The sequence below is a fragment of the Petaurus breviceps genome, unplaced genomic scaffold (assembly GCF_028583685.1).
Source record: "Petaurus breviceps papuanus isolate PSGF00001 unplaced genomic scaffold, PetGlider_PUasm1.0 220, whole genome shotgun sequence".
Taxonomy (NCBI): Eukaryota; Metazoa; Chordata; class Mammalia; order Diprotodontia; family Petauridae; genus Petaurus; species Petaurus breviceps.
The window spans coordinates 20,918,803-20,946,299 of NW_027185876.1; the positions used below are offsets into that span (position 1 = coordinate 20,918,803).

The following is a 27,497-nucleotide window of genomic DNA, read 5'->3' on the forward strand; positions in this document are numbered from 1 at the left end:
GAGGCATCCCCATCTGTTTTGCCAATGCCAAAGGACAATGGGCCCTTTCCATCTGACTTGGAGGTGAAACCTTTTACACTCTTTTGTCTCCCCCTCTCCCCATAAGAATTAATTTCTTAAAAGCAGAGGCTGTTTTACTTTTCTATTTGTATTCTCAGGACTTAGCCCGGTTTTGAGCATAAATGCTTTAACTTATTCAGATTAAGTACTTTGTCAATTACCTTTAGTTCTGGATAACCCATACTCATACTTTATTTCTCAAGGTGAAAGAATTACTGTGCCCCATAAATTTAAGGACTTTGTCATTCTGTGGACATACAGTGAGTTTTATAAAGACAGACAAAAATTATTACACTTCTTTCAGTAAGTTAATTCAAAGTGCTTCCATTTGATTCAGTCAAAATATATTCAATTGACATTCTATGGTAGCATTTGCTGAAAACTCACCATTCTCCAGATACATCTTACTCTCCAATCTCCCCCATCTGCCTAAGCAAATAGCTGCTCTTGGGCAAATAAAGTCTATCCCTAGTTGACCAATGGAATGTGTTCCACAGAGGCAGCCCAACAATCAAGAGGCAAATGTGACTGGCTATATGTAAGAGTGTACAGAAGTTTGGTCATCAGTGAGGACCTTACTGAATTAAACAAACATGGAGACAAAACATTACTAAAAATGTGTTTTATTTTCGGTTCCATCGAGGTACTGTATAATGGATACTGTTACAGTCCCATCTGCAGAACATTAACATTGTTAGCATTATCTTTTTGAAAACCAAATAATAAGTTTAATCAAACTAGGTCCCTTTGGTGGTAATAACTGATTCTGGATTTGTTCCTTGGATCAAGAGTCCTTTACAAATTTTCCTTGGCTCTTAGTTCCTGTTTGTACCTGTAAACAAAAACAGAATACAGCAAACATCATTTCTCTGGGATAAGAAGAGGAGAGGGGAAAGCAGTTTTGTTCTTTTATCTAGGAGTCTAGTCCAATTTCCAGCTTCCAAAATCCCTCTGGGCAAGAATAAGCAGAAGGTAAAGCTGTACCAGACTTGTCTGCAATTTGGTTTATGCAGATAATAAAAGGAAATTTCAAGTGTTAACAAGTTTTAATTACCCATTGCACATAAAATTTTAACTCTAGTCAAATTTCTTGTACCAAAAACCCTTTAATCTTAATTTTTCCATCCTAAGTGTATTTAAATCAATAATATGGAAATAAACAAAACATTTGGATTAGCCATCTCTCACAAATCAGTGGGAGCAACTCAGAACTCTAACTCTGGGCTTAATTCTAACCAGCAAGAAGACTTAGTCGAAGAGATAGAAGCAACAGGAAGCTTGAGATAAAGCATATTTGTGGTAGTGAAGAAGGGTAGCGAAGAAGGCATGATCAAACATGTGTCCATGACTTTGGGAGAGCAGATTCCAAAAAGATTAGAAGAAAGATGCATATGATATTATGGCAGTTCATAGGCTCCTGGAATTGTTCAGAGACATGAGAAGACTAATCAGGAAGAATGGGAATCTCACTAGAATAAAATTCTGACAAGAGAATAGCAAATTACTCAATGAAGAAGAAAAGGGGGAACAAAATGATTTGGAGATTACAGAGATTTTAAAATAATTGGCACCACTGTTTCCTTCAATCATCATGGATGTTTGAGAACAGTCTGAATTTCATATAACCTGCTAGTTAGCGACAAAAGTGTCTTGTAAAAGAAGCCTTCACAGAATCCCAAAGCTCCAAACTTTATAACTTCTGGGACAGGTGACAAAGTATAGTGGTACAAAATAAGTATTTCCCTAAATTAGAAGTCCCTAGACCTAAACCAAACATACTGTCTATGGAATGCAATGCATCCTGGAAGGAAATATGAGGCCATATAACATAGCTGATTCACATTAAAATTTTCTTCAGCTGCAGAAAGTTGAGAAAATAATGGGCTTTACTGTGTAACTTTGGCAAATACTACAGTATAAGTAAAGCCAGGGATCTCATAATATATAACTCATTAATAAATTATAGAACCAATAAATGGTTACAAAATATCCTGGTTTCATAAAACATTCCAACAAAACCAGTAATCTTGTCCTACATATAATTGTCATTTCTAGTCAAAGACTAGCTTGTGCATTCAAATTGGTAACAAATATCAAAATTGCACTTTTTTTGCGGGGGAGGCAAAGCAACTGGGGATAAATGACTTGCTGAAGGTCACAAAGCTAGTTAAGTGTGTCAAGTGTCTGAGGCCAGATTTTAACTCAGATCCTCCTGACTCCAGGGCCTGTGCTCTATTCACTGCACCACCTAGCTGACCCAATTGTACATCTTATTAAGAAAAATGAATTATCAAAAATCACATTTCAGTGAGAGGCAAGGCTGGGACTAGAACCTAGGTTTCCTAATACTAGGTATTAGGAAGGTCAGATACTTTCCTCTAGATTACTTTTTCTAATTGGAAGTTGAAACTTATGGAAATTGGGATAGTTTGCTGGTGGTAGTAGTAGCTCATGGCTTATAAAAATGAGATAAGCTCACTGGTCCTCCTAACTAGGACCTCCTTTCTTTCTACTTTCTAATCTTTCTTTGGAAGACTTTAAAATATGCTAGGATACCATGCAAGAAAAAAAAAAAGACAAGATATATTATTGGGCTGGGTGATATGGTATATTGAGGGGAAGCCCTGAAGGGAAATATGAGATGAAAATTTGGGAAAATTTTATATTGTTTTGAGATGAGATTTTCCACATAAAGTAGAATATATAACATACAGCAAAATTGAAAAAACTTTTCAATAATGAAAAGAAATGAGAAACAAAGGCACCAAAATAAGTCATCTTAGAAAAAAGAATCAAGAGTAAATATCAGCAACTGAGGGACCAGACCTATGTCATACAGAAAAGAAAAAAGGAAGGAAATTTATCATGCTTACTATGTGCTAGACACTGTCTTAAGTATTTCATAAATATCTCATTTTGGGGCAGCGAGGGGGTGCAGTGAATAAAGCACCAGTCCTGGAGTCAGGAGGACCCGAGTTCAAATCCAGTCTCAGACACTTAACAGAAAAACTAGCCGTGTGACCTTGGGCAAGTCACTTAATCCCAACTACCCTCCAAAAAAAAGCAACAACAAGAAAAATATATATGATAGGGTAGTGAAGTGAATAGAACACCGGCCCTGGAGTCATGAGGACCTGAGTTCAAATCCAGCCTCAGACACAACATAAAAACAAGCCGTGTGATCTTGGGCAAGTCACTTAACCCCAATTGCCCTCCAAAAAGCAAAAAAGAAAAAAAAAATTTTTAAATAGCTCATTTGATTCTTACAACAATCCTAGGGGGGTGGGTAGGTATTATTATTATGCCCATTTTCAAGTTGAAGAAACTGAGGCAGGCACAGGTGAAGTGATTTGCCTAGGGTCACAGTTCTAGTGTCTGAGACTGGATTTGAACTCAGAGCTTCCTTACTCAATCCAGGACTAGTGCTCTATCTACTGCACTACCTATGGCCTCTAAAGCCTTTTAGTCTACACCTTTTGTAAAGATCAAAACCACACAAAATTCTCCTAAAGACTTATATTTAAAAGGAGATAATATTTGGACTGGAATTAAAATGAGAGGGGTATTGTGGCAAATAAAGAATAAACAATTGGTTAAGTGAAAATTAAGGACATGGAAGAAAAAGATATAATTTATAGAGGAGACTGAGATTATTATATTTCCAACAAAGTGAAAGAAATTATATAAAAGTAGAGACTTGATACCAAGAAAACCTCTCTCAATGTATGAGCTACAAAATAATCTGAATTACTTGGTTATTTCACCTGCTCCTTTAAAAAACTCCATAATGATCTTTTGTGTTATCACCTTTATGACTGAATGTATGCCTCCCCTAGCCAGTGAGTGTAATGTAATGCCAGGTGAAGGCAACTTCCCAAGGTTCAAAATACCAGCATGGGTGCTCTCCATTTTATTCAGTGACAAATTAAGAACAGAGGGAATCAAAATATGACATCATTCAAAATACAGCATTTACTAAGTGTGATTCAATAATCTCCAAGTACTACCTGATTTAATCAAGTACTACCCCACCCCTGGACATTACATTCATTTAATCAATCACAAATCCTTCTTCTAAATACTACTCCACCCCTAGGCTGTACATTCATTTAGTCCATCACAAAGCCCCTGTTCTCAAATGGAGATTAGTTTCCAATCATAAGTAAAGTACATTCATTTGTTCAATCACAGAGCACAAAAAGGTCAAAAGTTCCCCACCCCTGGATCACAATTGAATCTACCCCAGAGTTACAACAAGCTTAAGCACTTAATACCCAAATGGAGGTCTTTTCTTCATCTTGACACAAGGCAAGTTCTCAGCAATCTTTGTTCCTGGGGAGACAAAGCTTAGCAAGGCCACAAGATACATTGCCAGTCTCTTCATTAATTCATTCTCTGTCTGCTGAACAGTCCTAGGACCCCTGAAAACATTAGCAAAACCCTCTTCCAGGATTTCTGTAAACATACAACAAGAGAATCCTTCTTCAGGGCTTCTGAACCAACAGCAAGGTTCTAAGACTTCTGCAACAACAGCACTGTCCTTCACCAGTGGACAGAATTCACTCTCTGTCTGCAGAACAGTCTCAGGAGCTCTGAACCAACAGCAAAGTTCCAAGAATTCTGCAACAACAGCACTGTCCTTCAACAGTGGACGAATATGACAAAACAACATCAAAACAGACAAAGTACCAGCATAACAGCCATGTCTCCTCAGTCCTTGGCAGCTCTCAAAGTCCTGGGCAATTCAAAGTGGCCCTCAGCAATCGTCTCAGTCTCTCTCTGCCTCCAAGATGCTGCTTCCAAAAAGTTCTTCTGCCTCTCTCTTGTGTCTCTCTAAATTTATGTCACCAGATCCTCCCAGTTCAGCCCTCTCTTTTCATGTCAACAACTCCACCCCACAAGTAGGATTAACAAGCTCTGGGTTTTAACACAATCAAACCACAAACCAAGCCAATACAGGGGAATCTTTAAATTACATTACTATTACAGTGAGCCATCCCTTTTAACAAAGAATTAAAGAAAGAGAAAAAATTAATAGTTTAGCAAACCTAATCAACACATCCACTAAGTTTGATAACATGTTAAGTGTTCCATATCTACGGTACCCCAAAACTCTAAAAAGAAGGGATGGATATAAATTTTCTCAACCCAGTGAGATCAAATAAGATATTTGTAAAGTGCATAGCATAGGGGTGGGGAACCTGCAGCCTTGAGGCCACATGTGGCCTCTAGGTCCTCAAGTGCAGCCCTCTGAACCCAAACTTCACAGAACAAATCCCTTGATTTGAGGCCACAAGTTTCCCACCTGTGGCATAGCACAATGCCTGGAACACAGTAAGTGATATATAAATGTTAGCTATTAGTTAATCTCTCTTTTGGGGGGCCAAACTTTTACCTCCCCTTTTACTTTTAAGAAGCTAATCATTATCACAAAGATTATACATTATGACCAAGTGGGATTTATACCAGGAATGCAAGGCTGGTTTAATATAAGGAATACTATTAACAATTGATTGTATCAATAACAAAAGTAATCAAAATCACATGATTACATTGATAGATGCAAAAAAAAGCTTTTGGCAGAATATACACTCACTACTATCAATAACACTTGAAAGCATAGGTATAAAGGAATTTTTCCTTAAAATGATAAGAATCTATCTAAAACCAACAGCAACCATTATTTGTAATGGGGATAAGTTAGAGGCCTTACCATCAAGATCGAGTGAAACAAGGATGCCCATTATTCCCAATATTATTCAATACTGTACCAGAAATGCTAACAGAAATTGAAGGAATCTGAATGGGCAATGAGGCAATAAAACTATCTCTGTAGATGCTTTGATGGTATACTTGGAAAATCCTAAAGATTCAACTAAAAAGCTAGTTGAAACAATAATTTTAGCAAATAGCAGAATATAAAATAAACCTACATAAATCATCAGCATTTCTATGTGTCACCAACAAAATTCAGTAAGAAAAAATAAGAGATAGTTCATTTAAAATAACTGTAGACATTATAAAATACCTGGCTAGATAAACCTAGTAACTATATATGAACATAATTATAAAATGTTTTTTATACAAAGTCAGATTTAAATAACTAGAGAAAGATTATGTTCATATGGGTGGGCAGAGCCAATATAATAAAAATGACAATTCTACCTAAATTAATCTACTTATGCAGTGCCCTCCCAATTAAATTACTAAAAAATTATTTTATTGAGCTAGAAAAAATAATAAAATTATTTTGAAAACAAAAGGTCAAGACTATCAAAGAATTAATGAAAAAAAACGTGAAGGAGGAAGGTCTAACAGGGCCACGTCTTAAAAGTATCTTATAAGGCTGTAACTATCAGAACCATATGGTACTGACTAAGGAATAGAATGGTGGATCACTGGAACACACTAAATATATAATACAAAGTAAATGATCATAGTAAATAACCCTGTGTTTGATAAATGCAGAGTTAAGCTTTCAGGAAAAGAATTCACTGTTTGATAATAAAAATTGTTGGGAAAACTGGAAAGCCGTCTGGCAGAAACTAGGTATGGACAAGTATCTTATACCATTTACCAAGATAAAGTCAAAATGTACATATGACCTAGAAATAAAGGGTGATATCATAAGTAAATTAGAAGAATGAGGAATATATTATTTATCAGACTTATGCACAGAAGAATTTATGAATAAACAAGATATAGAGGTCATTGTTGAGATGCAAAATGAATAATTTTGATTACAATGAATCAAAAAGTTTTTGTATAAATAAAATCGATGTAGACAAGATTAGAAGGAAAGCAGAAAATTGGGGAAAAGTTTTTATAGACAGTTTCTCAGATAAAGACCTCATATCTCAAAGTGTAGAGAGATCTTTGTCAAATTTGTAAGAATAAGTTATTCCCCAACTGATAAAATGGTCCAAGGATGTAAACAGACAGCTTTTGGAGGAAGAAATAAAAGGTATACATAGCCATATTAAAAGATGCTTTAAATAATTTCTGACAGAAATGCTAATTAAAACAACTCTGAGATACAACCATACACCTATAAGACTGGTTAAACTACAGAAAAGAAAAATGACACATGCTGAAAGGTATGTGGAAAAATTGGGAAACTAATCCAATGCTGGTGGAAGTGTGAACCGAGCCAGCTGTTCTGGAGATAAACCCAAAGAATCATAAAACTGCGTATACTCTTTGACCCGGCAACACCATTGTTGGGTCTGTTTCCCAAGGCGATCATTGTTGCTGGTCCTTTGTTCTTTTTTTTTCCTTTTTGGAGGGGGAAGGCAGAGCAATTGGGAGTAAGTGACTTGCCCAAGGTCACAGGCTAGTAAGTGTTAAGGGTCTGAGGTCGCATTTGAACTCAGGTTCTCCTGACTCCAGGGTCGGCGCTCTACTGAAAATCTTTAAAAAAAAAAAAAAAGATATTGACTAGTTGGAATGTATCCAGGAGAGCAATATTTAAGGGGACTTGAACCATGCATGCTACATGATGATCAACTGCAGATGTTTAACCTGAGGAAGGGAAGACTTGCCCAAAGGAAGTAGAAGAGTTAGGGGAAGAAGCATGATAAATTGTCTTCAAATATTTGAAGTTTCCATGTAAAAGGAGAATTACATGGTGACATTTGTTCTGCTTGGTCCTGGAGGGTAGAACTACGTCCAGAGGTAGAAGTCATACAAAAAAAAAAAAAAAAAAGAAAAACTTCATAACAATTAAAACTGTCTGAAATTGGACTGCACTGCCCCTGAAAGTTCCTTTTCACTGGAGGTCAAGAGGCAACTAGATGACCAATTAACTGTACAGGACTGCTGTAAGGGGACTCATGCTTTGGGTTATATTTGGAATATAATGATTTCTGATACTGCTTTTAACTCTGGTCTATTATGATACTGAATGAACACTATATGAAACTCTGGAATTTGTGATATTCAAGACCTTCTCACTTCCCTCAGCCTCCTCTCCCTCTAATTGGAGAGGTGGAGGATGGAGCATTGAATACCACCCAAAGCTTTCCTCTATAGAGGGTGGGACTTGGACTTTGCAATTCACTCCACCAAGTAGCAGCAGCTCGGCCTGGTCTTCACACCCCATCCCCGACTTTCCAGTTTTCTTTAGTGGGTGGTCTTCCCCCAATAGAAGGTAAACTCCCTGAGGGCAGGAAGTGTCTTTCTTTTTCTTATTAGAATTCCCAGTGCTCAGAATGTGCTCCGCACCTAAGCAGGCACTTAATAAAATGTTTATTGAATTTTCTATGAAAACAGAATAATCACCATTATTTAATGATGATTCAATGATAAATTACTGCAAAAATTGAGCAAATATGGAAAGAATATTTTGGTAGTAGTGGAGACACATGGAAAATATGTTTGAACAAGTTTATTCCAACTCTGATTTTCATGACTTTGATTATACAATTTGTGAATTCCTTTCTTCTAGGTATTTATTAACATGGATCACTTTACACACACACACACCCTCTACTCAAAGCATTATAATGTTACAAACCCTATTATTCATTAAATGGGTCCACAAAAACACAAAGTTCAGAGAAATTGCAATATAACGTGGCTTACTTGTAACATGCCAGCAATGGTTACTTTAAAATATGACTTGAGAAAATACTACTGGGTCTGTAGATTCATCTCATATAAAAATAACATTTATCACAACATGAACTTTTTTGGAAGTATATATGCTTATATTAACAGGCATACCTCCATATACGAAAGAGCTGAGAGCCTCCTGCAGCACCAACAAAAAAATTGACAGCAAACAGACTCCAGTTTTTGGGAATAATTACAAGGGAGTATCTTGACCAAATTAACCCTGTTAAAACAAAAAAGAAAGTGTGGGGGGAAAAGCTTAACAAGTGCAACACTGCTATATTTTAATTATTCAATTTCTAGTATTAAATGGTAAGAAATTTTAAAAGACCACAAGTGAGATGGTAATGCGATACCATGATTTTCCCCCTAAACTTTAGTTGTTATTAAGAGGTCCATATGCAGTGTGATGTAAAATAACTTTTCCTATTCAAAAAGGAAAACTATCTCCTCTACCTTCAAAAAAAAAAAAGATATATGCGATTCACTTTATAAAAACTCATACAGTTAAATAATTTTGGGGGGGTCCAGATCTGTAATTTCTTTGGTGTAGGGACCTCATGATGTTGAAACTCCTGTGAGCAGCAACCCATCTGCAACCTGATAGTCCTAGAGAATTACCTGAGGAGCATGAGAAATAAAATTACTTAACCATGGTCACTTAAGCTAGTAATATTATCAAGAGACCAGATCTTACTGAACCCCAAAGCTGGCACTCTGCAATATACCATGCTACCCTTTGTTAAGTATGTATTTAAAATAAAAATGGACAACATAATGGAAGATTTGAAACACTCACCTGTAGCCATTAATACAGCAGACTGTGCTGTGCTGAGTTTTTCTGCAGGCCTGGCCATGTCAGCCAATCCAGCACAAACCAACCCCTGGAAAATACACAAACCATAATCTAAAATTAATGACATATATATATATATGAAAATTGCTTTGAAACTAATGATACAAATGTCTTCCTTTCCATTCTTTTGTTTTTCTATACTATTATTTAAAAAAATAATATAGGAAAAGTTTTATTTCAGAATTACAAACTAAATATATTTGTATTCTATTGCTTGAGTATCAAAGCACAGGACCACTTCTCCAAATACATTCTATACCTTCAACATGATTTATTCAAGGAAATATCACAACTATAGCAAACATATCTTAGCCTCATTCAGAGAGTGGAGTCATGTCTTCAATGTAATTCTAGAGACAAGCTGCTTTAGAATTTGAAGCATGTACTTTAAAAAAGCTATTTATTTTTGATCTTTGATTTTCCTGAGAAATTCTGTTAGACATTTCCTACACATACTCTGAGACATAGTAAACAATCAAATTTATCTAGATAACAAAAATATCTATAAAAGCACATTTAAGAAAGGACATTAAGCTTTAACCAAGTAATTAAATTATTTTCAATTAAGCACATCAGTACAAGAAAAGACTGTTTAACCGGTTTCAATATGAAGTATAATTAGAGGTCTATGGTGACAAGTTCTACCTTTTCTTTACCTTGATCCTCCATCCTACAATTTACCTCACTCTTCCTCTCTCTTCTAAGCTTTCATTTTTCTGTTTCATTCTTTCCCCACCACCTTGCTCTACCTTTCCTACAACGTGGGCACACAATCAGATTGTAGGTAAAAAGTATTTTGGGCCTTGTGTTGTACAGAAGTTAGCAGAATGGTTTTTAAAAAACGATTTGAAATTTAATAATCATCAAGAAAAATTATCCAATAAACATTTAGAAACAACACTCAGCTTTTAAGAAAGCAAAACTGAACAAATTATCAAACAAAAGAAGAAAATAAATTAGCTGAGTATCTGTGATGGTCCTGGCATCAAGTCTGCAAGATGGCAGTACTTGGGAACAATTTTTCATTTTTTCTGCCTCTTTTCTAGGGAATGGTGGCAATAAACTGGGAGTGCTCTCACACTGCTTATTAATTCCCTTTTCCAGCAAGTCTGTAAATTTTCTCTGTTCATATGTCAAATGGCCTCGACTTTGGGGGAAGGCAAAGGATCTCCATTTCCCTTAACCCTTTGCTTGAATTCAAACCTACTTGCATGTAGGTCTAAATTTCAGTAAATAATCATAGTACAAAAATGATTTAAGATTTGATACCACAATATCAAATAACCATGTACATGCGAAAGTAATTTTATCAGTCAATCAACTTAGCATTTATTATGTGCCTAGGTGCCAGGTACTATGCCAGGCTGTGGGTGTACAAAGAATGAATCAATCCTCTAAATATAAATTATTTTATCTATCCCAGCTCTTGTATCTGTGACCCTAAGGATTACAATGAGAAAGTACCATATTTGTGATCCCAAGATTAATTGTACAAGCACCATTAACAGATCAAAAAAGCAAATTTTTGTTTTTATCAGTTAATTCACAAAAACTCTGAGGTATAAACGTATACTATTTGAAATCTAGAGGAGACTTGACACCAAACAAAGCAGTAGTAAAACTCTCTCAATCTATCTTCTTTACCTCTCCTGTCCTTTTTTCTCCCTTCCCCCATTTTCTTCCATAAGATAAATTTCAAGGATCTGTATTGGTGCTTCCTTTGGCAATGCAGATAGCAACACCTTTATAACCTTACAGATAGTCTTCGAGAATGGCTATGGTCAATCTCTTAATTTGTCCTAAGGTCAACCTATAGATGATCATCTCTGATAGCAGAATGTCTTAACACCACAAGGCCTGTACTCAAAGACATTCTAGCCTGGTAGGACTTAGCAGATTGTGAACTTTGCTAACTCAGGGCTACCTCCATGCCATGAGGAGGCATCACAGTAGGGAACTATAGAAGCAGTTCTTACAGACTGACAAATTAAAAGAAAAGTACAGCTTTCCTTACTTTTTAGATGCATTATTAGGTAGGAAAAGAACATAAAAATAATACCATTTTTATAGTACTTTAAGGTTTGCAAAAATGCTTTTTACAAATAATATCTCCCTTTATACTCACAAGTCCAGGAGGTATGTGCTATTATTCCCATTTTACAGATGAGGAATGTGAAGCAGACAAGTTAAAACCTGCTAAGATCACACAGATAGTAAGCTGAAAGTGAACCCAGGTCTTTCCATTCACTCTGCAACCTACTGTAATGCTATATGGTAGCCTCAAATTTTTTAACACATATTTCTGTTTTAAAAGGAAAGTATACAAAAGGTATGTGACATATAACATGTTTTTGATCAATAGTTTTTGTCTAAAAAAAACAAAACCAAACCCCTTTACTTTGCCCTATTATGTCTAATCTCTCCTCCTTTTCATAGTTAAATGCCTAGAAAAACCTGTAAATAGATTTTCATTGTTTCCACTTCCTCCCCTCTCAGTCATAGGCACAATTTTTAGTGATCTATTGCTCAACTGAAAGTGCTCTCTCCAAAGGCACCAACAATCTCTTAATCCTTCACCTCTGTTCAGCATGTAACACTGTCAACCAGTCTCCTGCCACCTGGATTTTTATGGCACTGCTATCTCCTCTTACCTGTTTAAATCATCCACATTCTGCTCAATATGTGCATTTACCCAAGGGCTCTGGTCCAAGGTCTTTTTTCTGGCTCAACCCCTTCTTCTCTTCTTCCCTTAGTAATCTCATGAATTCCCTAGGGCTCAATTTCCATGTAGATGATCCTCTCCAAATTCAGGCCTTATCTTTCTCCAGAGTTCTAGTACCTTATTACAAACTACCAACTGGATTAGATGTACCCCAAATAACCTTCTGCTAGAAACTACCTTCTACTCTTAACTTCCCTATTCCTATTATCCCCATTTTTACAGATGAGGAAACTGAGGCAGGCAGGTTAAGTGACTCGCCCAGGTTCTCACAGCTAACATAAGTGTCTGAGGCTGGATTTGAATTCAGATATTCCCGAATCCAAGTCCTGGGCTCTATCTAATGTACTACCTACCTCCCTTACCAACACTCACATAGCCACCCCCTAGTTCAGGCTCTATTGACTCTTGTCCACTGGGCTCTCTATTTTTTAACCAATATTAGATAGTTTTGATGACTGCTGCTTTATAACATAGTTTGAGATCTTGAAATACTATTTTTGCCCCCTCATTCCTAACTCTCTTTTTTTAAAATTAATTTGTTTGTTTCCTTTTAGTTTACAAGATTGAATTCCACAATTCCTTGAGATTCACATTTTGTTCCCCTCCCTCCCCTCCCCCCCCATGGCGGCATATATATATAGTCAAGTATAGGATCTGTAAATACTTTCACATTATACATTAGTCAGGTTATAAAGACGTATTGTATCAGCTGGAATGAAAAATGGTAAAGGGGACATAAAACCAAATAAGAGAAGGAATAAGATCAGGTATTTTGCTTCCACCTGGATATAAACTCAGTTCTTTCTAGTTCTTTCTCTGGATGCACATATTTCTCTCCATCATGAGTCTTTTGGGATTGACTTATATCACTGCATTGCTGAGAGGAGTCCAGTCTACGTTGTGTACAAATTTCTCCTGGCTCTACTCTTCTCACTCAGCATCAGTTCGTATAAGCCTCTCCAGGTAAATATGAAGACCGTCTGCTCCTTGTTTCTTATAGCACAATAGTATTCCATAACATGCATATACCACAACTTGTTCAGCCATTTCCCAATTGATGGGCACCCCCTTAATTTCCAATTCTTTGCCACCACAAAAAGAGCTGCTATAAATATTTTTGTACATATGAGTCTTTCTCCCACTTCTATGATCTCTTTGGGATATAACCCTAGGATCAGAGGGTATGAAAATATTTATAGCCCTTTGGGCATAATTCCAGATTGCTCTCCAGAAAGGCTGGATCAGTTCACAACTCCACCAGCAATGCATTAGTGTTCCAATTTGCCCACATCCTCTCCAGCACTTATAGTTTTCCTGTTTTGTCATCTTAGCCAATCTGACTGGTGAGATGTGGTACCTCAGAGCTCATTCCTAACTCTTGTTATCATTTCCCTTGATAGTGTAGACCTAGGTCTTTTATTTTTCCAAATAATTTGTTATTGTTTTTTACCAGGTTCTATAAGTTTTCTATCTTATCTATCACAGGAAGAGTTAGTTGCTATGCTTATGGTTAGTATCATCATGATCTTCGACAACACAATCTGAGCATAGAAAAATGAAAACATCTAGATTTCAATATGATGAACTACACTGTGGCACAGAATATCTAAAATTAAAAACCAAGATATCTTTTAAAATAAACACTGAGCCAAGCTCCCTTTAACTCTAGCTCTCATGTTAAAATAAAAAATTAGTTTGAATATTTTAACACTGGCAATATAAGATTTTTTAACAATTAAAAATGCCTGAAAAGACTTTTTATTTAAGCTTACACAGCTCAGCATGATAATGATGAGAATATTTGCTATAAAATAATTTTAAGAGTCATTTGATCCTGATGAGCTACTCTGTTGTTAAAAAATAAGGTTTTAGTCATCTAGACATTTCTTATTTGCCCAAAGTCAAACTCACCCATTTCATAATTGGTGCCCAGAAAAACACGGTTCTAGGACCTAAAAAGGGAAAAAGTAAGACATAAAAACCAGCATTTTATATAATATGCACACCATATCATATATACACTATACATACACATCCAACGACCAAAGTCAAATACTTGTGAATCTATTTCTTAACTTTTAGTTACTTATAAAATTTATCACCAGCTAAGAACTAAGATCCTTTGATTTTTGTCTCCTTTACTATGATTTTCATAGTTCTCACAATTTTTATAAATATTTTCCTTACAACAACCCATTGTGCAATATTACTTAAATTTTACAGATGAAGAAACTAAAGTTAAGACTGGGCAAGTAACTTGTCTAAGGTCACAGAGCCAGTAACTGAGACCTTTGGTCTCTTAGATCTTTGCTTTTACTACTGTACTAGGCTCCTCTCTATAAATACTATAGAAATAAGTTTAGACCTATTATAAATGATACAATTGTTACTTGAATACTAGTTAACACTAGGTTATATTTTGATCCATTTAAGTCAATCATTTGACTTCTCATAAGTTTACAAAAATAGATTATCAATCTTTTTTTCTACATTGCCTAAGATTTCTCCTTTTATCTTCCCTCTCCATCACTCCTCCAGCCATTTTTTCTCCTCCTAAATTTTTAAAGATTAATCACAGTATAATGGAGGCAATCTTGGTTAAAAATACATGTGTGATTATCCTTTGCTTAGTTAATGCTCCTTTTGTAGGATTATACTGATATGATAGCATACACTAGTTTAGCAAGAAATTTCAAGTTGTAGAACTCAGTAAATTGATCTTCTGTGGCAATTTTTTGGAAATAAAATAATTTCACATTTTAATAGGACACTGTGATAATATCAGTTTACTTGAAGTAAATAAATGAAAGATGGTTGATTCCTGAACAAAAAACAATTGGTGACAAATGATACTGGAGGTATAATAAGACAACTGAAGGGAACTTCAATCAGGATTAAAAACTCTATTGGCATATTTAGTATAACACATAACATCACATTTGCTGCTTTATGTATGTGTGCACATATTCCAAATCAAGTTGACATATTCCTTAATAAATAAGTGAATATTTAACTAAATGAAAAGTATCTCTGTATAAGGCACTATGTTAATCAGAAGTTGAATAAAGTGAAAAGAAAAGTAAATGGCTTATAACCACTTGGGATTAGCAGTGAGGGCTGGATCTATTATTTGGAAGACACAAATAACTGCTGGATCAGGAGACTCTTTAACATGGCATAATGGCACCTTCTCTCCTTACATGTGCCTCGGGCACTGATAATCCAGGAGACCTGACTTGCCCGGGGTCACATAGGCAGAACGGGTCAGAGGTGGTGTTTGAACCCAGGCCCTCTCGAATCCAAAGGCAACTTTCTTATTCTTTATTCCACAGATGCCTCTCAACAAACATTGAAGTCCCCTCAATTCTAAATTCTGCTATAACTTAGAATAATTTGCTTATAAGGATTGCTCATCCACAAAACCTCAATGTCTGAAATAGCATCAACTGTAACACATTTTCCCCTCTGTATAAGCCGCAGTGTGGCCCAATGAATGATGAGACATAGCCTTGCAATCAATCGGCAAGACTTATAAATCTAAGGTTCCAAGTTGAAGAGAAAGTGCTCATCTTCCTTAGCAGTAAAAGTCCCTCACTAGATTATCCCTAGAATGATAGAATGCATGTCAATTTAAAAAAACAGATAAAAATGAAGTATTATGTGTTTTCTTGACTACTCCTAAGTAATATTTCATAGTAGTACCAACAGTTATAGATATATTTATCTGTTTTTACAAAACCACCCTGGGTAGTTTTAATAATGAGGCAAAAATAGCTATACTTATACAACACCAAAATAGCCTTTTAAGAAGTGAAGAATGTCAAACTTATTTGGCATTTGAAATAGAGAAAACATTATTCTAACCACTTTTGTGTAAGAGACACAAAAAGGCTCATTTGGGAAGCACAAAGTAATATGGTTTGATGGATTAGCAAAGTGAAGGAGGGCTGAGAAAAGGGATCCCACCAGCCTGTGGCAGGCCATGAACTAAAGGCCTAGGCTACAGGGGCTCATCTCTACCAGGAAAGCAAGAGGGAGCCATCTAACTGAGTAAGAACTCACATTACATTACTCTGGAAATGGGGGATGGGGAACAAATGCAGCAGAGATGCCTAGGCATGTGTTTTTTTCAGCGCTAGTTCTGGGAGTTGTCTAAAAGGCCCTTCCTAGCAATGTGAGCATGGGAGGACACGTCTGAGATATTGTGGGAAGTGAAAATGGAAGGAACTAGAGAAGCAAGGTAAATGGTGATGCCACAAAAGTAAATTCACATGTCAAAGGGAAAGAAAGTGGAAGGAGAAAGATATTGAGCTTGGTTTCAGTCCATATACATTTTTGCTACAGTACTGAAAGGGAATGTTGGTTTTTAATGCCTGATATGGCAAAATCATCCTGTAGGTTTCTGTCTCTCATCATTTTTTACTATATTCTCCAGCACAGTGGTGTCAAACTCAAATACAAATAGATCCCTGCAGGTGCATATTGATTTAGAAAAAGCACAAATTATCTATGTGGTATCATATTTTTATTAAATATTTCCAATTACATTTTCATCTGGTTCCATAGTCACATTTGGGATTCTGACACCTCTGCTCTAGATCTGAATTCTTACCTTTGCTTCTGTGAGAAAATCATTTGGGACCTTTTCATTGTTCTCTAATCACTTCCTTATTTCTGCCTCTGTTAGATGATAAACTCCTTGAGGATAGAGATATTAATTTTTTCTGTATCCCCAGTATTTAGCAGAGAGCTTGGCACATAGTAAGCTTTTAATTCATTGTTTCCTCTCTCCAGTTGTTTCACTTACTTGCTATAGAACATTTCCTTAAGAAGGTAGCTAGAAGTTAACCAATAATATGTAAGTGGAATATGGGTGATCAAACTAAATGCCATGTAAAATCTGAGGGAGGAAAGGTCATTTATTACTGATTTAGAGAGGAGGATATGTATCTGCCACTGGATCCAGACAGCTCCAGAGGAGAAAGTGAGGCTGATTGACTTTGCAAAGTCCTGCTTCACTTAAATCCAATTCACTTGCATATCATGGCATCACCTCCCTGATGTCACTGTCCTCTTTGAAAATGAAGGACAAATAAAAGAAACCTGAGAAACCTTCGTAGTGGATGTGACATCTGAGTTACACTTTAAAAGACTGTGTGTTTATGGATTGATATATATCACAGTAAACAGTTTCAATTACAGTATTTAATTTCTGATTATGTCCTCTGAAGACTGACAAAAGGAAATACATAAATTATAGGCAAAAGGAATTAGTTTGGAGAATGTATATCTATATCATACATACACACATACACTCACATAAATGTGTACGTGTATAAGTGGTGAGGAGTTGATCAAAACACTACTGATTAATTGATTTCCCCAAGCCTAGTTGAGATTATGAGATTACAGTCTATAAGGGACAGAGGAAGATAAGGTGTTAAAGTCTAAGAACAAAAAAGTATCTACACTTTATTACCCATTTACAAAGTTTGAAGAATTTCTTCAGTCAAGTTTGATGAAATCAGAAGGTAGCTAGCCACTGGCTGGCCAAAGGATCTACCAGGCCTCTAGTGTTCCCTTAAAAGACAATACCCATTCTGCTGCCAAATTAATTTTCAGATAGGACTATGCCACCGTCCTTGCTCAATAAACTCCAGAGGTGCCCCATAACTTTTAGGATAAAATATAAATTGTTCTGTTTCACATTTAACACGTCACAACTTGGTTCCTTCTGACCTTTCAAATCTCCTTAAAATTATCACCCTTCACACAATGGAATTTAGCCAGACTAGCTTACTCACCAGTCCTTACACACAGCACTGGCAGTACCTTCGCTATGCCTAAAATGCTCTTCCTCCTAAACTACACTTGTTGGAGTCCCTGCCTCTTCTCAAGGCTTGACTCAAGTATAATCTTCTGCAGGCCTCCACCTGTGCCCTGAGCCTTCCCAGACAAGGTTATCTTACATTTGCCTGGTATGTTTCTCGTGCATTCTTCTACACGTGCATGTTACCTTTCCAGATGGACTGAGGCCAGGAAATGCTTCATTTCTGTCTCACTATTCCCAGTGTCTAGCACAGTGCCTGGCACATAACAGGTGCTCAAATACTTGTTGACTGACTGAAGGTAGCATTTGTCTGCTATTACTTAGCCTATGCATTTTAGAGAAAAAGTCTAAAATCCTGTTTACTGTCATCATCAGCTAGTCAACCTTATGTTCAGTCTTAAAGGTATGATGTTAAGCCTAGGAGGAACAACAAAAAATGTGCAACAATTTATTAAGTGAGAGAAAGAAGTATTTCATATGATAGTTTGTGTTTCTGCCATTTTCATAAACTACCACATATATATGTAAGTACTCAACTATTATACAGTATGCAGCAAACCCAAGAACACAAGTTAGTTAGTTATTTGAGGAAAGTTTCTATGTTTAACAAAAACTACTGGTAACCCGGAAATAGTCTGCCAGAAATTAAGTTTAGAACAGTATCTTTTACCATATGCCACACAATAAACTCCAAACAGACCAGCAAACTAAATATAAGAGGTTTAAAGGCTTTAACTGGTAACCCATTGTTAGCCTTCCCTATTCCCTCCCACTGAGAAAAAAAGAGAAACACAACTCTTGTGGAAAATATGCATAGTTGGGCAAAACAAATTCCCATACTGGCCAAGTCTGGAAACGAATGCATCACATTTCTCAGTCAGGAGGTGGGGTAGCGTGCTTCATCATTAGTCCTCTGGTTGGTCACTGCTCTGGACAAAATTAAGTCTTTCGAGGTTGTTCTAAGTATAAAAGTCATTCTTCAGGCTCTGCTCACTGGGCACTGCATCACCAATTCATAAAGATCTTTCAAGGTTTCTCTGCAACCATCCCTTCCATAAGTTCTTACAGTGCAATACCATCCTATCACAGACCATTACTTATTTAGTCATTCTCCAGTTGGTGGGCAAACCCTTAGGGTGTACTTCTTTGCCACTATGGCAAGAGCTGCTATAAATGTTTCTGTGCATCTGGATCTTTTCCTTCTGTGCTGACCTGGTAGTGATATTGCTAGGTCAAAGGGCACAGTTTTGTGGCTCTTTTGGGGTATAGGTTCCAGAATGCTAGACTGATTCACAGCTTCACCAGCAGTGCCTTAGTGTGCAGTCTCTTCTCCCATGTTCGTTACCTTCACCAATCTGTTAGATGTGAGGTAGAACCTCAGAGTTGTTTTAATATACATTTCTCTAACTACTAATGATTCCAACAATTTTTCAAATGCTTGCTGATAGTTTGGATTTCTTTCTTTGAAAACTTCCTGTTCATACCCTGCTACCATTTATCTACTGGGGACAGGTCTTTTTGTTCTTAAACATTTGAATGAGCTCCCTGAAGAGCTACAGAAAGGTGCTGCAAAGACATCCCCCCCACCCAAATTAACCAACTAAATGCAACTGAATTGTTTTCATCTGTGCTTTTTTTCAGTTGTTGAAATACCTTTTGTTCCAACATCAAACCTAGACAAACAGGGGATTGGCCTGAGTCAGGTCCAGAAAACACTTCCATTCCCATTTCTAACATGACACCACTTTCCTTAATATTTCGTTTTGGTTTTGCTGATGATAAAAGGCTATCATTAAATCACTAAAATTTGTTGACAGTACATATAATATTTATTTCCTCCACTTCTAAACACTTTTCTGGACTCATAACATCCACACACATATCATATTACATAATCTTGTTTTTAAAGGAAAACTTTATGGAAAATACTTAAAATTCCAATTATCTCATTAATCTCTCACACCAAATTAAAAATGTAAAAATCTGACTAATTTTAAGGAAAAATGTTGTTGGTGTTTCTTCCTTGTTTTTCTTTTTAGTAACTCTTGAAAATCCTTCGTTTGGAACAAGTGAGGCAGCTTCTCTTGGAAGAACTGAAGGCTTGCAGACCCCCAAAACTAGCCCTGAAAAATGCAGGAATACAGTCTCTTGGAGAAGGGTGGGGGAGATGAGGCTAGATATCTGTTCTGCTTACTTAGCAGCCACTCACAACTACAGCTCCTTGCAACACACAGCCCCTCTCTCCACTTGGTGTGCCATATCCATACATGTGGTGCTCTTCTATAGGAATATAATTTTTGGTTGCTTTTATTTTGTAAGATGTTTTGGGGTAGAGGGGGGCTGGACTTTTTTTTCTAAAAGCTGGAACAATTTACTTTCTTGTTCTGTGCAGTTGTAATCAATAATTTCTTGAAATAAGTTCGGAAAAAACAGGTTTAAAAAAATAATGGTTTTAAAGAAGTCCAGGGATTCTCTGGACCAGACCACAGTGTTTCAAAGGGAGGTACATGACTACACCTTTAAATCCAAATCACTCAGGCTTTCACTGAAAGGCCAATAATAACCCCTAGCCCAAGTCTCAGTGGTTCATTGTGTAGGTTTTGATGGCTTATAATTAGTGTAAATACCAAAGGTTTTCTGCTCAGCCCAGAAACCCAGACTGATATTTTTGTAAGGTGGACTAGGTTATCTTTTGTCTGAATTCTTACCAAGCTCTTAGTCAGTGAACAGAGTTGCCTCAGACAAACTGAGACCTGGGGAAGATCTTAGACAGACCAAGGTCACCCACTGCATCCAGGGTCATCACCAGTTATCTTGACTTTTGTCTTGCTATTGGACTTTGATGACTGGAGGACAGAGGCTGATTACTTTTCAAAGCTCTACCTCACTTAAATCCAATTCACAAGTAAGTAAAGACATCACCCTCTTGTTGTCTGTCATTGGTCCTCTACGAGAAAAAGGCTGAACAAGTCAGGTATGAGGTAATAAGAATTGTCACTAGAATGATGGGGAGAGTGGGAATAGAGACATGGGACAAATATGAGAAATTAAATTCAAACATTTATTAAGACCCTACTATGAAGACCTAGAACATATGAGGCATGAAAAATGATGGACTTCTCCTTTACCCACATCCAAAAACAATATTCAAGTTTCTTGGTAGAAAGGATGTAAATGTCACTAAACAGAAATAAGTTATTCACAGGAAGAACAGGTTTGGAGGTAGAGGAGAATTAGGAGGTAAACTCCTCCTAGAATACCTTACATTTATGAATCACTTTCAGGTTTACAAAGAACTCTACTCACAACAATCCTACAAGGCAGCCAGTTCAGGTATTTTACAGATGAGGACACAAAATCAGCAAGGGTCAGTTACAAAATAAGGACTTAAAACTAGGTTGTTTCAGAGTCCTGTGTTCTTTCTAGTGTATCTAGATTTGTTTTACGGATTATATATATTACTTCAGTCATTCATGCTTGAAATAAACTTGCTGGGATCTTCATTATTTTAAAACAATAAAAGTCCAAAAGACTGTTGTGGAGAATACTGAGCCAAATCAAGAACATAGATAAAATTCTTTCCCAATTTAATGAAATTCTGAAAAGAATAAGATCTTGAATGATATAGTTCCAAAATAATTACAAATGGCATAAGGTTGAAAAAGAATAAATATTCTATGAGTCTGAAACATTTTAGTTTCACTTAAAAACAAAAACTCACAAAAGTGCTATTGTCACTCAAGTGGGTACAAGCTCCCTTACTTTACAGAGTAGACCTCTATTTCATCTTCTGAGATGGAACAAAATGGTGACTTAGAGGTCACAAAGTACAGCAAGCTTAAAATATAGCAAAAGTTGTTGACATAACAGAAGATTAAAATCTAGAACTGAAGGAGACCTCTAAATCTGTTTAGTTCAACCCCCTCAACTTTAGAGGAGGAAAGGGAGGGGTGCTAAGGGACTTGTCCAAGGATCACAGAGGTAGTAAATGTGGATTCTGAACTTAAGTCAGAAGACTCCTGAGCCAGTGTTTTCCCACTGACCTCGAAGCTACAATAAATGAAGGGAAAAAAGGAGCCAAATTAAAAGGAAATTCTCCATCTATAATAACTATATCTTACTTAAAGTTTCATAGTGGATCCCAGATTAACTATTACTATTGGTCACATCAGTCAGTTAAGTTGCTGTTATGCTTAACAAAATAAATAAAAATACAATTTAATAGAGTTAACGTTAATTTGTGGTTTCCTAAATCAACATCCAGCCAGTCCGCAGGGATCCAACATAGCTGGTCTAAGAAACTCGCGTCAGGGAAACCCTTTCTACTTGTGCACAAGGCAGCTGAAGCTGGTTACCAGCTTAGGGAATGGAGAGGTTGGTAAAGGAACCCAGAGGGTGACTGAGGCGGGGCTTAAAGAGCCGCTCTGCCCGCTGCATGGATCCGCTACTAGGCTACGCTGCTTTTCCCATACCATAAAAAACGGGCATCGGTCCCAATGTGGTTCCCATATTGGACACATTTCATGGCTGTCATTTCTTCAAAAGGCTGCTGAGCAGGATCTTTAAGGCTGGCACAAAACTCAAAGCAGCAGAGTGGAAACCAAGGGGCCGCGCACAGCACCAGGCTCGGGGCTGAGCACCTTTGCAAACACGACCTCAAGGTGTTATTAGGATCATCCCCCCATTTTGCAGAGGAGGAGATTGAGGCGAAGTGACTTGTCCAGGGCCGCAGGCCGCGGCGGTGCAGATGGGGCTGGCCACGAACTCGGCTTTTCCGGCATTTCCATCGGCAGAACCCGGCCCAGCGGCTCGTGTGATCGAGTCCGGGACTCTCGGGTACAAGCCGACGTCCCCAATAACAGAGGAGAGGATCGGGGCGCTTCCGAGGCGCCCGGGAATCCGACTCACGTTTGGCAAATCATTCGCACCGATGATTTAAACCACCACCCGAGCCCCTCGCGCGGGCCAAGAACGTGGCTGCGCGGGCCGGCGGAGCCAACACCCCCGGAGCCGCCGCCGGGCCCGCTGGTTCCGGCCAAGGGGCCGGCTTCCCGCAGGCCTGGCCGGCCCGGAGACCAGGCGCACGTCGCCTCGGCCTCGGTGACAGCCGCGCGGCGGCCCTCCCCGCGCCCCCTGCCCCCGCCAGGGTCCAGGCAGCACACAACAACCCGCGGCGTCGGCGAGTCGGGCCCCCCGGCCTTAAAGTCACACTTCGGGGCGGGGTGGGGGAGGGGAGGTGAGGGGAAGGAGAAGGTCGGAGATGCGGACGACAACTGCAGGGGAGCGGGGGAAGCTGGGGGGCGCGGGGTGGGAAGCGAGGCACGACCCGGGACGTCTGCGGAGCGGGGGTGCGGGGAAGTCTGGGGGTCGTAGAATGTTTTCGGGGGGGGGGGTCAGGTGAAAAAGCCGCCAGACTTTTTCTTGAAGGGGGGAAGCCTGACTTCCGCAAGGGAGGTCAAGGTGGACCAGTGAAGTCTTTGGGAGGAATGGGAGGCGAAGGCGACAGGCGGCCGTTACCTGCCGGGTGGTTGTAGAGGGGCCTCAGCTTTGGGGGCAGCATCAGCTCCACCTTGTCGAGCATGCGGTGGTAGGTGGCCCGCAGGCCTCGGACTCCGTGGGCGGCCATCCTCACGGGCGAGACGCGGTCCGCCCGGTCCCCTAGCCGACCAAGGACAGCTCGTAACCTTTCCTTGCCTCAGTCACCGGCTTCCTCCGCTCCCCCAGGGTGCCCTTCTCGCTGAATGGCACCGCCCCTCCTACCACAGTGCCGGAGGCGCCCCAGGGGGCGGAGGCTTCACCTAGGCCCACCCCGGGCCCACCCCCTGCCTGTGGTTGGAGGGCACCGGGGAGGAGGAGGAAGGGACTGGAGAGGAGGAGGAGTCATAGTAATAGGCACAAAAGCATCGTCTCATCGCTACGCCCAGAAAGATACCTCCGCCAACACCTCTCTTACGTCACGCTACTCCCTTCTCCGCGATTGGTCTCTTTGGGGGAAAGGGCGGGTTACCCAGGAAAGAGGCCACCAGTCATTTCAGTTTTCCGGCTTCAGAGCCCATGTTGGAGAAGGGCAGAAGAAGCTACGCCCTCCTCCCGGTTTCCTTTCTCTCTGGATTTGGGACTAAATCTACTTTCAAGATGGGACCTTTGTGGCTTCCATGCCCGAAATAAAGATGGAGCTCCCCAACTTTTCCCCTAGTCTTTTGAAATGGAACTTTGTGAGAAGAATGAGTGCTGATTCTGCCTCCCCCGCCCCTCCCCTTTTTTGTCCATAGAGATCCAAGATTGAGCTAGAGCGGCCGTGAAGTAGGAAATGCTATGTGGGAGGAACTCTGACCCCTATCGCTCGGGCGGGGTAGTAGTCATCTCGCGAGAAGGTCTGGGTGGGGGAACGTGTCAGAGGGGGCGGAGGAGGAGGAGGAGCCGCCCGCCTTCTCCTCCTCCTTCTCCTCCTCCTTCTTGAAGGGGGCTGAGGGAGGAGACAGCAGCGGCGCTCTGGGAGAGCATGAGACGATCTCCGGGCGATACGTAGCCCGGGCATCGTGTCGGAGGGAGCCCGGGCACCACAGCCAGACTCGGCGCGCGCGGCTCGTAGCGGAGCCTCCGCGTGCACGCCCCCTCCTCCCGCCCTCTTCCCCGCCCGCCCCCAGTCCCTGGCCTCCCTCCCTTCCCCCCCCCCCTCCCCCCTCCCCTCCCCCCACCCCGAGACATGGCGCGGAGGGAGGCGGGGAGACCCCGGGGTGGGGGGAGGGGTGGAGGAAGGGGAGGGGGGGAGGGGGGGGGGGCGGGGGGGGGGGGGGGGGGGGGGGGTCCCTCTGCGTGGCTGCATGCGCCCCCCCTCCCAAGCCCGAGCGAGCCGCCGGATTGGGCGGAAAAGTTGGCTCTTTTCTCCTCCCCGACACCCGCCCACCGAACCAGCCACAGTTTTTATTCGCGCCCCCCACCCACCCTTGTCCGGAATCGGTACCGAGCCCGCCCTCGGGGGCTTCCTAGGACGGGACGGGGTCTGCCCTAACTCCCTGGAGGCGAAAAGCCGGGTCCGAAAGTGACAGCTGAACTCGGCCCCCTCCCCCTCCGGGCACGCCGCGGTTCTTGTCATTTTGACAGCTTTAAGATGGTGTTGGCTGGGCCAGCCCCTTCTCTGCCCCTTTTGTGAAACCCTCGGCCCGGAGCACTCCCCTTACACTGGGCTTGGAGCAACCTTAAATAGCTCTGGCAGCACCCCCGCCCCCTCCCTGCGTTTGGTGCCCCTCGGCCCCGGGGTTCTCTGGGCTGCTCAGGCCTCGTGTTTCGTCCAACTGTTGAGGGAGACCTTAAGGATATACACAGCGCCTTCAAAGTTCGGGCTTTAAGTCGGAGTCGTCTTCCTGCTGTGTTGTCTTTACGGAGGAATTATGCTATTTATAATAAAGTTCTTTGCCTGCATCTCTGCCCTTGCCAGCCGAGTTACAGGTTAATTGACATATTGGCCTGGACTTCGAAGTAAAAAAATGTTAGGATCAGTAGAATCGAAGAGCCAGAGATTATTCTAGTGGCTAGGGTTAATTGTTTGAGTAAAATTAGTAATTTTTTAAAAGTACTTACTTTGGTGCTCTTAAGTTAATGTTCAGTTACTGAAATTGTTGACCTACGGAAGTATAATATAGAAATCAATTTTAAATTTAGCTGAATAAAATTTGTTTTCAACTCTGTATAGTTATATATGTGATTTGTTTAGTGTTTTATGTATGTGTGTATATATGTTTTATATACATATATGTGTGTGTGTTTGGTGAAAATGTTTTCCAGTAAGCTTTTATAATTATTTCCGGTTCTGTTTCCCTGTATTATAAAAGGGGGGGAGAAGGGAAGAGGATACTTTAAAAGAAACTATATAGCTCAAAATGTTGGGAAATGTCTTAGAGATGCTCTAGTCCAACCTCATTTTCAGAAGAGTGAACTGATGCCCAGATGTTATAAACTTGTTTATAACAAGTTTATATTAAGTTATAAACTTTTAAGTTTATAATTTAGGGAAAAATAGTCTTCAGTTTATACATTCATCAACCAGAACTTATATTTGCAAAATGGTTTCGTATTCAATAGACTAACAACTCTTTTTTTAAAAAAGACTAAATACTATAGCTTTAGAATAGTGGTCTAAGTTGGCAAGATGAAATTTGTTAAAGACAATTATTTTTAAATACAAGTAATCATGTTAGTGCATGGATTTGATAACGTAGTATCATAGGAGCATAGATGTAGAGTTGGAAGGGACGAGAGAGGCCACCTAGGCAAGTCCTCATTTTACTGATGGAAGGAAACCACAGGTAAGGTTCAGTGACTGCTTCTGGTCACAGTAGAGAGAGTGATCATCTGAAGTGGGATATGAACCTGAGCCCTCTCCTTGGGCTCCAGAGGTAACTACTGCTTCCTCTGTGCCTGATCACTGAAAGTAACGCTCATACTTCTTCAAATGTTCAGAGCATTTATTTGGAACTCAAAAATACATATGTTATCATTCATATGTTATTATCCATTTGTGCCAGTCTAAGATTCAATACTCAGGCTGATGCCATTCTCCTACTGCCTTTAGCTGAGATTCTTAGTATGCCATCCAGCCTGTCTCTAGAGAAATATTCAGCTTCTGATTGATGGGGTTTGAAGACTAAGGACAACACAGATCCCTGGCCACTGGCCGAATGGTTTCATTGGGCTTTTGGAAAGATATGTTCTTATACTCTTGGAGGCTATGTCAACATTCACTATTTAAAACATTGGCCTTTATCAATTTGTTGACATTGTTCATGCTATGTGGTGATTACCGTCTAACTGTTGGGTATTTTAATTTTAATAAGATAAGTAACACTACCATTTTTACTATCCCTTCTTGTTTGTTGGCTTCAGAAGCACTATATGGCTCTGGTTCTAGAAATCTCTCTGAGTTCTCATTCTCTTTTTGACTCTTTGAGCCTTGCATGTTACCCAAAGATCTGTCCTTCATTCTCTTTATTTACTAACATGACTCTTCAGCTATCACCCTTGTGCAGACAACTTCTGAATCTTGTAGTTTTGCATTGCTCCTTTCTGGAGCTGCAAGACTGACATCTGACTGCTTACAACAGGGCATCTCCACTGGGATATTCCTCTGACTAAACATGTGAAACCAAGCTTATCTTTCTTCCTTCCTAAAATCTGTTCTTTCTGATTTGGCTAATCCTGTCCAGTCATCCAGTTTACCAGGTGTTATATGTAGCCAGTTATGAGATCCTGCCACTTTTCTCTCACATCCACACTTCATTATTAAAATAAATACTTTTTCATTCATTCATTTCCATTGTTACTAATCTTCCCAATGAGTTTGCCCCCTATATTCCCTCCCCTTTCCAAATGACTCTTCATACCACCGCCAGACAATTCCTTCTACAAAAAGCTGGTCA

The 27,497-nt window shown here is 39.5% G+C and overlaps 1 protein-coding gene across 1 annotated transcript; it reads right to left on the reverse strand.

The window, feature by feature from the left end:
• Nucleotides 1–667: 667 nt before the first annotated feature.
• On the reverse strand, nucleotides 668–23,874 carry MPC2 (mitochondrial pyruvate carrier 2). Its single transcript, XM_069094714.1, has 5 exons — nucleotides 23,599–23,874; nucleotides 14,163–14,203; nucleotides 9,473–9,557; nucleotides 8,785–8,896; nucleotides 668–892 (listed from the first exon to the last, which is right to left on the reverse strand). The coding sequence occupies exons 1-5, from the start codon at nucleotides 23,705–23,707 to the stop codon at nucleotides 856–858; spliced, it is 384 nt and encodes a 127-aa protein (XP_068950815.1). The 5' UTR covers nucleotides 23,708–23,874; the 3' UTR covers nucleotides 668–855.
• Nucleotides 23,875–27,497: the final 3,623 nt, after the last annotated feature.

What these genes read in the sequence shown, in the direction of transcription:
- MPC2 (XM_069094714.1), bottom strand. Translation starts at nt 23,707, where the DNA reads ATGGCCGCCCACGGAGTCCGAGGCCTGCGGGCCACCTACCACCGCATG. An exon ending in GGGCACCAATTATGAAATGG is followed by an intron (nt 9,558 to 14,162) that starts GTGAGTTTGACT and finishes TGTATTTTCCAG; the next exon opens with GGGTTGGTTTGTGCTGGATT. An exon ending in CAGCTCTTTCGTATATGGAG is followed by an intron (nt 893 to 8,784) that starts GTATGCCTGTTA and finishes TTTTGTTTACAG; the next exon opens with GTACAAACAGGAACTAAGAG.